A 15847-nucleotide genomic window follows, 5' to 3' on the forward strand; every position below is an offset into this window, starting at 1 on the left:
CAACTTCGGTGCGTTGTGCAATATTGTGTGACAATCAGCGAAACTTTGGTTCTTTGGTGCACAATTTACTTAAAATCTAACGAAACTATATATGGGAGTTACATATAAATCTGCACCGATTCCAACAAAGCTTGGCACCCGGTAGGTTATATTAACTTCAGTACGTTGTGCAAAATTTTGTCCCAATCGGCTTAATTTTGGGTCTTTGGTGCCCAATTTACCTTAAATCGGGCGAAAATATATAAGGGAGCTAATCAATATCGGAACCGATTTTCACGAAACTTAGCACACATCATTCAAGGCCTAATTCAGTACCCTGTGCCAAATTTCGTGCAAATCGAATGATATATACTGACTTTGCTGCACCAATTATCTTAAATCGGAGGAAAATATATATGGGAGCTATATCTAAATCTAAACCAATTTCCTCCAATTTCAATAGGGTTCAATAGGGTCCGTGGGCCAAATGATTGAGCTGTGCCAAATTACAACCAAATTGCATCATAAATGCGACCTGTACTTTGCTCACAAAAATACATGGACGGACGGACAGACGGACAACATTAAATCGACTTAGAAAGTGATTCTATGCATATTCTCAAAAGGAACCATGTGTCTATCTCGACATAATACCCTGTACCACAGTGTGGCGAAGGGTATACAAATAAGGAAGTTCTTCAACGATTCGCTTTATCCTAGTTCATACGATAGCCCAATTATACACCCATACCATACCCCCATTTGGAAAGTCATTTTTGCAATTTATAAATGAGCAGCTGATGATGTCCCCAAAGACAAGAAATCTCTTTAAAAATACATGTGTACATCAATAAATGCATATAAAATTAAATAATCTCGTACAATCGTAGAGGGTCGCTTTTTAAAGACAATCTTAATAAATATCTCATTGAGCGGTAAACAGCTAATTAAACGGGCATTTCTCCCCCAGACTAGTAGAACATATATATATATCACCATGCAATGTTTATATCTGGATTTCCGAGAACCCATATATTCTGCAGAAAGAAAAACGAGATTGGAAAATGTTATAAAAAAACATACAACAACATAGTAAATATATGATTGCGCCAAAACGTCATATACATTTTACACAAACAAACACACACACTCATACACTTCTCTTTATCGTTCTTAACATTTTGCATGAATATAAGATTTGTCTTAAGATTAGATACGTCTTATTTCTTACGTTACAGGATATCAGTACTGTTTTGCTTCTCTTTGTTTCTTTAAACATTTTGTGATAAGCGTTTTGACACATTTACATGACTTGTTGTATGACAACGTTGAAATGGCTGAGTGTGGGTGTGTTTTACTAGAAATGTAAATAAGATTTGTTAGTTTGTCAGTTGTAATAATAATTTGTATGCATTATCTGCAACATGTCATTTGACAAATTGGAAAATGAAGTTAAGCAAAAACAAATGCATAGATTACTAAAATAAAATGCGAAAGGGGGGGGGGGTAAATGTTGGTAAGTATTTTGGTAAAAACGGGTTTAAAGTTTTACATACAAATTTACTGTTGTGGGTATAAATGAGATTTCCAAAGACTGTTTTGATGAAAATCGGTCAATATTTTGCGGATTAATGGGTCTCAGACTTTTGTGTGAAAAATGAAAAAAATGTGTATTATATGTCGTATATATTTACCCTTGAAGGACATAGACCGGTGAAGTTAATAGTATATCCAAGAGAAGTGGTTGACCTTTGAATTGACACAAATTATATTATTGTATGCACTAGGATGGGGTAACGTAGGGTATGATAGATACCAAACAACGGCTCTGATTGGATTTAACATGGGAGAAGCCCTGGGTAATCTTGGTCCTTATTTCATCTAAATTGTGGACACTGACCTCCCAGCGGTGTCACCTGAGGTAACTACTTTCATCATCCGTGAGCTGGTAGTGAGCTTATATGTGCCGCTAGTTAACCCATAATAACTATAAAAAATTGGTTGAGGCGTCGGGTTAGTTGCCAACATTCGGAAAACCCCTCCTACTATGAAAAAGCTACGAAAAAGAAACCCAAACTCCGCCAATTTTGACGACCCACGCAAACGTATAAAAGACCACCTTCTGCGAATCTGCACTTGGAATGAGCGCACGTTGTACAGAACAGGAGCAGTTTTCGCTTTGGCGGATGTACTCAAGAAGTACAAGGCCGATATTATTGCCTTACAGGAAATGCAATGGAAAGGGACTGGCGGAAGTAAATCAGATTATTACGCCATGTATTATAGCTGCCATGAAACGAGCCATGCATTTGGCTGCGGATTTATGGTTAATAGGAGAATAAAAGACTCGGCTCCACATTTACTGCAGTACATGATTGGATTGCTATAATTCGTATAAAAACGAAGTTCTTCTACTTCAGCCCATGCTCCGAACGAAGAAAAATATGAACAGAACACTGATATATTTTACGAGCGCATAGAAACAGCATATGACCTGACCTTTAAATTAAAATTTTGTTAGGAGATTTTAATGCGAAAATCGGAAGGGAAAATATTTGTCCCCACCGTCGGAAAATTCAGTCTCCATGAAGAAACATCAGACAACGGCATGATGTTGATTGACTTCGCGGCAACAAAAAACATGGTGGTTAGCAGCACCAGACTCAAGCATATCGATATACACAAGGCCACCTGGATTTCTCCTGATCAAGCAACGAGAAATCAAATTGACCATGTTGTGATAGACGGAAGGCATTCACCCAGTGTATTAGACGTTCGATCGAAACGAGAAGCGAACATCGATTCAGACAATTACCTTGTGGCAGCCAATGTTCGCACCCATCTTAATGTAGCAGCAAAGGTGCGATCTAATTTAACACGGAAACTCGACGTCGAAAAGCTGAAAACACAATAGGTAGCCGAGGCCTACTCCGCTCAACTTACCCAACTGTTTGGCGAAAGCACTCTTTGTCACGATAATAATATAGAAGCACAATGTCAGACAATTGCCCACTCCCTACAAACTGCACAAAATCAACACTTGGGTACCAAAAACCACCAGCAAGAAACCCATGGTACGATCAGGAGTGTCGTAATGCTACTGATGTGAAAAACGCAGCGCATAGGGCAACCCTGAAGACAGCAGCAACACGTAATGCGATGGAGAATTATCGGGAAAAAAGAGCGTGTTTTCGGAAAAATGAAGAAAGAACAAGAAAAACGTGAGCATGAGCAAATCGAGATGTACAGGATTCAGAACGAAGTCCGGAAATTTTACCAAACCGAAAGCTTTGGTGCAGGTCGGTATCCATCATCTTCTGTAGAGATGATGGATATCTGGTGATAGATACAGATAGCGTGTCGTGGGGTCTGGAAGGAAAATTTTAAAAAGCTTCTGGTATCAAAAAGTGGCAGTGAAGAAGATACCACAGAAGCAATAAGAGATGACGGTATAGAGTGTATATCACCTAGCCAAGATGAGGTCAGAATATAAGTCACCAAACGGTTGAGGAGTAATAAAGCAGCAGGAGCCGAAGGGTTACCAGCCGACTGGTGGTCAGATGCTGGTAAGGAGCATGCACCACCTGATTAGTACAATTTGTCTAGAGAAATGCATGTCTAATGATTGGAAACTCAGCATCCTGTGTCCCGTGCACAAAAAATGAGACAAGACGATATGTGCTAACTATACAGGAATAAGTATCCTTCCCATCGCCCATCGACTGAATGGACAATGGCATTATTAGAGCATGCCAATGTGTCTTCAGACCTGACAAATCCACCATTGACCAGATTTTTACTATGCGCCAGATGCTGGAAAAGTTCCACGAAAACACATCGACACATACCACCTAGTCGTCGACTATAAAGCCGCATTCGATAGCCCTATCAGTTAAGAGGTGTTTAAAGCCATGTCTCCGTTTGGCATTCCTGCAATATTAATTCGGATATGCTAGATAAGTTTAACTGGCACAAGATCAGCGGTTAAAGCCGGGAAGGACCTCTCGGACCGCTTTAATACCGAACGAGGATTCAGACGAAGCTCAAGTTTGTTGTGTGATCTGTTCAACATCTTGCTGGAAAAGGTCATACCAAATGCAAACATGAACAGAAATGACACTTTGTTCACCAAATAACACATGTTACTCGCCTACACCGACAACATCGACATAATGGGTCGTACTTTGCGAGTGGTAACAGTCACCTTTGAACGAATTGAAAAGGAGTCTGCCAAAGTGGGACTGCCAGTAAATGGCGAAAAGACCAAGCTGATGACATCAATGCGCAAGACATCCAGTAGACTCGGATCAACAGTGGGTCATTAAAAATACTGCTTCCAGGTAGTGAACGATTTCATATACATCGATATCGCCATAAAAAATAATAAAATCAGCTTTGAAATCACTCTCCGCCAAATCCGGGAAAAGACCAACGAAAAACACATCGACACATTCCACCTATTGATCGGCTATAATGCCGCATTCGACAGCCCTATCCGTTCAGAGGTGTTGAAAGCCATGCCTGGAGTTGACATTCCTGCAAAATTAATACGGCGATGCAGGATAACTTTAAGTGGTACAAGGTCAGAGCCCATCAATCCCGATCGAGGATTCATACGAGGTGATAGTTTGTAGTGTGACCTATTGAACATACTGCTGGAAAAGGTCATACGAAATTCAAACGTGAACAGAAATGGCACTCTGTACACCAAACAGCATATGTTACTCCACTACGCCGACGACAGCGACATAATGAGTCGAACATTCGCCTTTGAACGAATTGATAAGGAGTCCGCCAAAGTGGGACTGGGATTCGGACCAACTGTGGAACTTGAAAACTACAGTTTCGAGGTAGAGAACGATTTTATATATTTCGGTACTGCCACAAACAAAACTAATAACATGAGCTTTTAAATCCGGAGGAGAATAATGTTGGCCAACAGATGCTACTATGATCTGAGCAAGCAACTCAAAAGCAAGGCCACCTCTCGCCAGACCAAACTCACACTATACAAGATGCTGATACTGTTATATGGATCTGAAGCATGGGTACTTGCGCAAGCAGATGAGTCAGCTCATAGGGTGTTTAAGAGAAAAATTCTTCGAAAAATCTACAGACCGATCTGCGTCGACGATGAATATCGATGAACTATACCATATATTCTCTAACATCGACATAGTCAGACATGTCGAGCTGCAGCGTTTACGTTGGCTCAATCATGTTGTGAGAATGGATGAAGATGCCCCAGCTCAAAAGGCATATAAAAGCGAACCAGCTGATGGTTCACGCAGAAGGGGATGATCACAAATCCGATGGAAAAATTAAGTGGAAGACACCATGTCGGAATATGGTCTTAAAATTGGATTAGCAGCGCATAAGTCCGATGCGCCTGTACATTTTTTTTAAGCTCGGCTTACGGAACAACCGTTCTGTAACAAGCAAGTTAAATAAGTAATTAACTCTTAAGTTTATGAACGGTCGCAGACGGTCGGAAAATTCTGGACAGAGAACATATCGAGGCGTCGATTGATGCTATAACCATTAAAATAGCCTCTGGTACTGCATGGGACTAGGTTCTCAAACTCAAATGTTTTGGGAAAAATCACTTACATGCGAAATTTTTGATAATTATCTTCAGGTTACTTATATTTTTCACATGCATTATAATCACCAGTCCCTTCTGTTTAATTGGCCGTAATTTAATGTTAATATTTTGACGCATGTCAATATTGACATCATGTCATGTGTAAACCGTGATCCACTATGTTGTAAAATGTTACTGTTGTAAAGCTCAAAGTACCCAGATTTAAAATATATAAAATTTTATCGGCTATTATCCTATTATAACCTATTATCTTTACCAAGCCTAAATCAAGTCTGAATATGCGACGCATTGGTCTACTTTTTCTGGTAAATTTAATTTGAAGCTATATATTCGGCTGTTTCTTATTGTTCTGTAGATCTGTAGAAAAGTACGTTCATAGTTACTTTAGCTTCCTTAGAAATGCCGCACGTCAATTAGTCTGTTTAAATGTTTTCCTTGCATCTTTCCGTTTCGAGATTTTATCTCCCAACACTTTTAATTGTATTAAATTTCCTAAACCAAAACAATTTCCGAATTTCTTGTTTCGCCTTAACCAATGACAGCTTAGTAAAAGAAAATAACAATTTAAATTTGATAATATAACAATTTCAAGACGATAAAGTCATAAAACGACCAGTTCAAAGAAGTAAACAAGAATTGCATTAGCAGAGCCAAAGTGTTTTAAGGGTTTAAGAAACAGAATCATGCAAATTTTCTAAATTGGATTTTAAGCAATTTAAATTTGATAAGAAAATTGCAACAGGCGAGATAGCCACGTCAAACATGAAAGAAAAAAACTACAACAACACCAACAAACTGATAGATGCACTTTTGCCTATAAAAGTCAGCTACACAATAATCGACCATCATTGTGTGTAATGGCAAGCATGGAAGTCGGATGTCTATTTGGATGTGTGGGTGAGTGAAGGCAATTTCATAGAAGATGACAGACTTGTATAAGGTTATAAAGAAATATATATGTATGTATGTGCTTCGATTATATGTGTGTGCCACCGAGCAAAAATCTATTTGAAGTTTTAGAAAGAAACCACAAAAACCCAGAAAGGCAATAACGAACGACGTAACGTAAAAAATAAGACATTGTTGTACAAAAATGTTTACCTGTCTAAGATAAACATTGACGAGCACACAGACACACTCACATACACGTAGACCCACATGCATTTTTATCACTGATACTTATTGCCCGAAATGGTTTAGATTTCAGTGAAGTGTAGAAAATCATCATCTGTGTAGTTGTTACATACTAGTACATGGGACTGATGTAGACACATTAATGGTGATAGTGTATTGTGTCCATTATATACCACATACATACATATTCCCAAATGTCAGTTTTAAGTTTTTGAACCTTGTCATTTATTGTCAAAGTTGAGCAATTTTTTGTAGAAAAAAATTATCCAATTTTTTCAATGCAATTTACTCAGTTTTTTTGGGAGGATTCATATAAGAATTCACCTTGCATCTATGCAAACATGACTTATCAAGCATTTTTCATGGCCTCAAAATGTAAGTTGTTAAGTTTTTTCTATGGTCTCATAAACTAAAACCAAAATGCCTGTGGACAATGTAAATCACAGAGTATATATCTGGAGGCTTTATTTTGAAATACACATATTTACACAGACATATGATGAATGTGGTTGTGTGTTCGACTGTGATTTATGTTGTCACTGGCATACTTACCAAACTCAAAAGTACTTTTCTGAACAGTTTACTGCACAGATACCTTAGGTTACTACTCTATTTTTTTCTTTTTTTGGAAAGCAGTAACAATAATGTCCGGAGATAAATGGGAAGGTATCTAAAGTCAAATGCATCCTTAATGCACAACCTGTTGCTTTTACAGGTAGGTAAAATATATTATGTATGTGTATATTGACTTGCTCCGAATAAAGTCTTTTCATAGTGTAGTTCCGTATTTAGAAACGAAGAAGCTAAATATTAGGTTGGGGAAAAAGAAATCCATTATTTTTTCGGAAGATGGCTGTATTAATAGATTTCTCGTAAAGTATCGATTTAGGCTCGTTGGAAGGGTGACATTTCGCAGTAAAAAATATTTTCTGTTTTTGGTTTGGTGCATTCAGTTGTGAGTTATAGGGTCTTATATATGGAAGTGAAGAAAGAGAAAAGTCGGTACAGTTTACAGATTTTCTTTGACAAAGGCGAAAATGCAAGCCAAGCGGCTAAAATTGTAGATGGTATTTATGGATCCGATACTGTAACAGCCAATTATGTGCAATTTCGGTATCGTAGATCCGTTCAGGAATTTTTTATGTTAAAGATGCACCCCGCACAGGAAGGCCGTTTGTCGAAAATGCCGATAAAATCGGAGAAATGGTCATAGTTGGCCGGCCTGTTAACATTCGTAACATCGCCCAGGAGCTAAAAATCGCCCATAATATTATTTAAACCGTTTACAATTGACCAGAAACGGTCAGAATTGGCCAACAGGAGAGGTGCCGCCTTCCATCAGGACAACGCTAGGCCACACACATCTACAGTAACTCGCCAGAAACTTCGGGAGCTTGGTTGGGAGGTTTTAATGCATCCGTCATACATTCCGAACTTGGCACCAAGCGATTATCATCTTTTTGTTGCAGTGAAAAATGTCTTTAATGATAAAAAATTGGTATCTAGGAAGGATTGTGAAAATAGACTACTACTTTTTTTTGCAAATAGAGGCATTAGGATGCAGAGGCATTAGGATTTCACCTTTAAAATGGCAAGAAATCATACAACAAAACGGTGCGTATTTGACATTCCAAATCGGACATTCCGGCATGTTAAACCAGTAAGGAAAGCAGTAAAGTCGGACGGGGCCGACTATATGATACCCCTCACCACTATGGGTATATTAAACAGGACTATTATCATGAAATTGTATGAAATAAAATATGTGATATTTATCTAAATGTGAAACGACATAAACATGTCATTCGTTTGTTACAATGGAACAAAAGTATGTAAATCGACTTCAAACAAATATCAAAAGGTCATCCGTTGGGCTTGGTCTGTACTTCTAGAAAACCCAACTACGTTATTCTATACCCAATTTTGTACGTTGCGCAAAATTTGATGTCAATATGAGTAGTTTGATGCACAATTTGCTTATATATGGAAGCCATATCCAAATATGAACCGATTTCAACGAAACTTGTCACAGGTTAGGTTATACTGATTTCAGTACGTTTTGTTCCTATAAGCCATATATTGGTTCCTTGGTGCGTCAATTACTTAAAATCAATCTATAATATAAAGGAGCTGTATCTAAATCTCAACCGATTTTCACTAAACTTGGCACACGTTATTCTGGATTAAATTCAAAACGCTATGCAACATAAGAACTTGGTATATTATTTAGATTAAATCGGACGTAAATATATATATATATCTAAATCTGAATCGATTTTCACGAAACTCAGCACAAATCATTCCAGCATCAATTCAGTACGTTATGCCAAATTTCGTGCAAATCGAAAGATATATGGGACTTTGGTGCACCATTTACATGAAATCGGACGAAACTATATATGGGAGCTATATCTAAATCTGGACCGATTTTCTCGAAACTTGGCAGACATCATTCTAGGCTCAATTAAGTTTGTTATGTCAAATTTCGTGCATATCGAAAGATATATAGGGCCTTCGGTGCACCATTTACATGAAATCGGACGAAACTATATATGGGAGCTATATCTAAATCTGGACCGATTTTCACGAAACTTGGCTGACATCACTCTAGGCTCAATTCAGTACGTTGTGTCAAATTTCGTGCAAATCGAAAGATATATAGGGACTTTGGTGCACAATTTACATGAAATCGGACGAAAATATATATTGGAGCTATATCTAAATCTGGACCGATTTTCACGAAACTTGGCAGACATCACTCTAGGCTCAATTCAGTACGTTGTGCCAAATTTCGTGCAAATCGAAAGATATATAGGGACTTTGGTGCATCATTTACATGAAATCGGTCGAAACTATATATGGGAGCTATATCTAAATCTAGACCGATTTTCACGAAACTTGGCTGACATCACTCTAGGCTCAATTTAGTACGTTGTGCCAAATTTCATGCAAATCGTAAGATATATGGGGACTTTGGTGCAGAATTTACATGAAATCGGACGAAAATATATATGGGAGCTATATCTAAATCTGGACCGATTTTCACGAAACTTGGCAGACATCACTCTAGGCTCAATTCAGTACGTTGTGCCGAATCGAAAGATATATAGGGATTTTGGTGCACCATTTACATGAAATCGGACGAAACTATATATGGGAGCTATATCTAAATCTGGACCGATTTTCACGAAATTTGGCAGACATCACTCTAGGCCCAATTCAGTACGTTATACCAAATTTCGTGGAAATCGAAAGATATATAGGGACATTGGTACACCATTTACATTAAATCGGACGAAAATATATATGGGAGCTATATCTAAATTTGAAACGATTTTTCCCAATTTCAATAGGGTTCGTCCTTGGGCCAAACAAATGAGCTGTGCCAAATTTCATCCAATTCGGATCATAAATGCGACCTGTACTTTGCTCACAAAAATACATGGACAGACAGACGGACGGACATGCTTAAATCGACTTAAAAAGTGATTCTATGCATATTCTCCTTTTGCCTGTTACAAACATATGCACAAAGACATAATACCCTGTACCACAGTGTGGTGAAGGGTATAAAAACCAGCAAGAAAAATAGTAAAGTCGGGCTTTCGAAAGAACAATGACATGAAATTGAACGAACCTTAATAGGTGATATTTATATGTGAACCAACCAATGGGACAAACTTTGGGTCTTCAGTGTAACAGTGGGTCTTGGGTGCACTATTTACATTACATCGGGCGAAAATATAAGTGGGAGCTATATCTAGTACACATCATTTCGTGTAAATCGAAAGATATATATGGACTTTGGTGCAACATTTACATTAAATAGGACAACAAATTTATGGGAGCTGAAGGAGCTTAGGACACTTCATTCCGATTTTCGCGAAACTTTGCACACATTATTCTATACTCAATTCAGTACGGTATACGGAATTGCGGGTAAATCGAATGATACCGAGTCTTTTATGGACTATTTACATTAAATCGGTCGAAAATACTTTTGGGAGCTATACATAAATCTGAACCGATTTTCACGAGACAGCACACATTATTTTAGACTAAATTCAGTGCGCTGTGTCATATTTCGTGCAAATCGAAAGATATATACTGTCTTTGGTGCACCATTTACATTAAATCGGTCGAAAATATATATGGGAGCTAGATCTAAATCTAAGCCGATTTTCACGAAAATTAGCGCACATTATTCTAGACTTTAATTATTATACTATGCCAAAATTCGTGCAAATCAAAAGATTTGCTGGGACTTTGGTGCACCATTTACCATTGGTGCACCATAATTCTAAGACGATATGTTTATGTTCGTATAACCATGCTGGAAATATATTTCCAAAAATTATAAACATTGGTCTACTTCTTGTAAGGTAGCTATAACCTTACAAACGATTTTGGATACGTTTTGCAACCGAATTTAATATGTTAAGTTCCTGACTGGATATCTAATCTCCCTAGAAAATAATGGTCTAAATAACGGCCCACAATAAGGTGAATTGTATATCAAATTTGTCATTATGAATACAATACCTCGAAATATTTACCTGAAACCCCATAAAGTATATACCGGGATACGATATTAAAACTAAAATCTATGCCGATTCAGCCATGTACCTAGATATTGGGAAATATACAAGTTCTGCTTATAATAAAAACATTTATAAATATTTAAGATATTTTTAGTCATTTTGAGTTTCGAGCTTTGATATCGATATTGTCCCCCATAGGCTTTAGAATTATTAAGAATGCAGTCTCAATAATTGATAACGATTTTATCCAGACATTTTTGTTTCAAATTATTTACATTTGCCCAATTCATAAAAAAAAACACTTCCCAATAAAGCTTAACAATTTCCAAAGAAAAACAAACGACAACAACAAATATTTAAATTTAACAAATGTTTGTGAACAATAAATATCTCCAGACCGACTCCAAAAAAAAACGACAACCACGAACCACAACAGAAAAAAATTCCAAGTCACTTCGATTTTGGTTTTTCGCAAACGATGTTATTCCGCCAAATTGTGTGGTTAGTGATCGCTTTGTCTTTTCTTGATTTAACTTCAACGGCAAAACCTCCCGCCCATGTATCCGGACGAATTGTGGGTGGTGATTTAACAACCATCGACAAAGTTCCGTACATGGTACAAATCTGGTGTAAAGGAAAATTTAATTGTGGTGGAGCTCTGTTGACGAGACGTTTTGTACTTTCCGCAGCGCATTGTTTTAAAAATGTAACACCCAGCGATTTATTTGTTGTGGCTGGAGCTACAACCCTTTCCGAGACTGGTGGAATACGAAGTAATGTAATTAAAATAATGATGCCTGCCTCATTTAGCACCGCCACAATGGATAATGATGTGGCAGTGTTGAAATTAGCCACAGCCTTACATGGGCCAAATACCCAAACAATTGGTCTATACAATGACAATTTGAAAATTGGCCAACAAGTGGAAATTTCTGGTTGGGGTCGTACCAGTGAAATGGGTGATGTGTCGTTCCAGTTGCGTACCATAAGAGTTCCGGTCTTAGCAAGGCCTCAATGCCGTCAACAATATTCGAAATATATAGCGCTGACAAAGAATATGTTTTGTGCTGGTTTGCCGGGAGCTAAGGATTCATGTTCGGGTGATTCTGGTGGTCCGGTTGTGGCTAATGGGAAAATATGTGGTATTGTTTCGTTTGGTGTTGGTTGTGCCCGCCAAGGGTTGCCTGGAGTTTACACGAAAATTAAGGAGGTAAAATCGTTTATAATGGCATGTCTAGCGAGATGAGTGTTATCTAATTATTTACATTGTTAAATAGTTGTAATAAAATATTTGTATTTTGTATATTAATAATAATACCATATAACAGAAATTTTAATAAAAATAATTGAATTGTAATGAATAAGACTTTAAAATGTACATCTGGGAGATTTATTTCTTTTTATATACCCTTCACCACATTGTGGTACAGAGTATTATGCCTTTGTGCATATGTTTGTAACAGGCATAAGGAAGTGAGATAGACACATGGTTCCTTTTGAGAATATGCATAGAATCACCGTCCGTACGTCTGTTCATGTCATACCAAGCAACGGCTCTGATTGGCTTTAACATGGCGAAGCCCAGGTTTATGTTGGTCGCTCTTTCATCTCAACTGTGGATACTGACCTCCTCGTGGTGTCACCTGGGGTAGCTATTTTCATCACCAGTTGAATATGTGCCGCAAGATCACCCATAAGAACTGCCACACTCGGAAAACCCCTCTTACTATGAAAAAGCCACGAAAAAGAAAACAAAACCCCCCAATGTTATTATTTGCGCCCATGTTCCATGATGAACAGACCAAAGACATATTTTACAAGCGCCTAGAAACAGCATATGAGCGCTACCCTGGCCACGACATTAAAGTTCTGCTAGGAGATTTTAATGCAAATTCGGAAGGGAAGCTATTTTTGGCCCCACCGACAGAAAATTCAGCCTCCATGAAGAAACATCTGACAACGGCATGAGGTTGATTGAGTTCGCGGCAGAAAAAAAACATGGTAGTCAGTGTTTTAGACGTTTGATCGATAAGAGAAGCGAATATCGATTCGGACCATTGCCTTGTGTCAGCCAAGGTTCGCACTCGTCTTAATGTAGCAGTAAAGGTGCGATCTAATCTAATAGGGAAACTCGATGTCGAAAAGCTGCAAACACAAAAGGTAGTAGAAGCCTACTCTGGTCAACTTACCCACCTGCTTGATGAAATCACTTCTTGTCCCGATAATAGTATAGAAGCGCAATCACAAAGAATTACCCAGGCCCTGTAAACTGCAGCAAAAGCAACCACCATCAAGATCAGGAGTGTCGTATTGCTACTGATGTGAAAAACACAGTGTATAGGGCAACCCACGTAATGCGATGGAGAATTATCGGGAGAAAAGGAGAGAGGAGAAACGTATTTTCAGAAAGAAGAAGCAAAAATGGAAAGAAAAATCATGTTGAGCGTGAGTATCAAATAGTGGCGGGTATGACGGTATAGAGTCTATACCACCTAGCCAAGATGAGGTCAGAATAGCAATTAATCATCTGAAGAACAATAAAGCAGCAGGTACGGATGGATTACCAAGACGGATTAGGCAAGACAATATTTGCCAACTATAGAGGAATAAATCTCCTTCCCATCGCATATAATGTGCTATCCAGCGTGCTCTGTGAACGACTGAAGCCAATGGTCAATGACATTATTGACCATACCAATGCGGCTTCTGGCCTGGCAAATCCACTATTGATCAGATTTTCACTCTGCGCCATATCCTGGAAAAGACCCACGAAAAGCACATCGACACATACCACCTATTCGGCGACTATAAAGCCGCATTTGACAACACTATCCGTTCGGAGGTGTTTAAAGCCATGTCTGCGTTCGGCATTCCTGCAAAATTAATACGGCGATACCGGAATGACTTTAACTGCCACCAGGCCAGCAGTAAATTCGGAAAGGACTTCTCGGATTCCTTCAATACCGAACGAGGATTCATACAAGGTGACAGTTTGTCATGTGGCCTTTTTAACATCCTGCAGGAAAAGGTCGAATACGAATTGCAAAAGTGAACAGAATGACACTCTGTACACCATGCAGCACACGTTACTCGTCTACGACGATGACATCGACATTATGGGTCGAACATTGTGAGCGATAACAGTCACTTTTGATCGAATTGAGAAGGAGTCTGCGAAAGTGGGACTGACAGTAAATGGCGAGAATACCAAGCTGATGATATCAACGCGCAAGACGTCCAGTAGACTCGGACCAACGGTTGCTGTAGGATTTTATATATTCCTTGGTACCGTCACAAATAAAACTAATGACATCAGTTTTCAAATTCAGAGAAGAAGAGTGGTGGCCAAGGTTCGGAAAATATGCCAGGGTAAGAAAGAGGAGCTGTTGATCTCTAATCGGTTAAATATCGCTATATAATGACTTGAAATATAGATCCGCAGAAAGTGTGAGTTCCGTGGTAGTTGTGAAAGGCATCATATGGTCGGCCCTGTCCGACTATACTATTCCGGAGGTTGCGATGTGAGAGAATACCCGTAAGGGTATTCTGGTGTTTTGTTTGTATCTGTGCCTTTGGGTTTACTAATCATGGGTCATGGATCGAAACTAGTAGGGTTACCATTCTCGAACATTGTAGGCTTGTGGAATGGTCATTGGGTGGGGATGGGAGACGGTGTGGAAATTGATATCAAGAGGTGTTGGTTTTTGCATCTGTTTTTCATCCTCTTTTAAATGTTATTCCCTTGTGGTGAGCCTTCAGCTATTAGTTCAAATGGTAGTAGTTTTGGCTACGGAAACATACAGAGGTTAGTCTGTGAAGGACCATTTCCGAATTAGCAGACTTGTTGTACAATTTTTGGGAGGGGTGAGATGTATGGTGGCTACAAATGTCGTAAGCTGTTGGGGTTACTTTTGCTTTGTATCCCTTTTCAGCGATTGTTTCATTGTAGAGAACCGTCAAATATTAGTTTTAATCTTAGTAGTTTCGGCTATGAAACTGGGCAGAGGATATATGTGCTCCGCTCCTCATCCAAGGAGGTGATCACGTCCAAATACGTGTTATCGATTGGTACCTGCATGTTGGAGCGGGGGCGTTGGTTGACGCTTTGTATTAACTGCTGTTTACAGCAGGGTGGGGTAAGGCCGCAAGGTAGGTACCCCGCACTCTAAGCATCTCTGCTCCGTTCACTGGTTTTGATATAGCGTCCTTATAATGGTTTGAGGATTTCGGTATCGTTAATTTAGTAACCGTATTTTCCAACCTGAGAGTCGGTGGTTCGGTGTTTTGTTTTCTTCTGGCAGCAGTTACGTTGGCATAACATCCATAAAAAGTCCCGATCGATTTTAGTTTTTTTTTCCAATGTGAATAATAACATAAATACTCGTTTTAATTTATGTTTGGACTACATATTACGGTATGCAAAACTATTACGGTGAGGAACAAAACTAAACGCAAACAAATTGGATAGGATCACTACACGGCCTAATCGATATCGTGATACACTGGTTGATTTCTTTAGAGCACTCAACAAATTCTGGATAAATTGAATACACCTTAATAAATTTTGACATATGCTCGTCTCTGTATC

The 15847-nt window shown here is 38.6% G+C and overlaps 1 protein-coding gene across 1 annotated transcript; it reads left to right on the plus strand.

The window, feature by feature from the left end:
- Positions 1–11737: 11737 nt before the first annotated feature.
- Positions 11738–12469, plus strand: LOC133331128 (seminase-like; the record flags this gene model as incomplete). Its single annotated transcript, XM_061539535.1, has 1 exon — positions 11738–12469. A coding segment is annotated over exon 1 (732 nt), but the record flags the coding sequence as incomplete, so codon positions are not given.
- Between the last annotated feature and the right edge of the window lie 3378 nt (positions 12470–15847).

This window comes from Musca vetustissima, unplaced genomic scaffold (genome assembly GCF_032173495.1).
Source record: "Musca vetustissima isolate MV318-11 ecotype Yass unplaced genomic scaffold, APGP_CSIRO_Mvet_v1 utg177258, whole genome shotgun sequence".
Lineage (NCBI taxonomy): Eukaryota > Metazoa > Arthropoda > Insecta > Diptera > Muscidae > Musca > Musca vetustissima.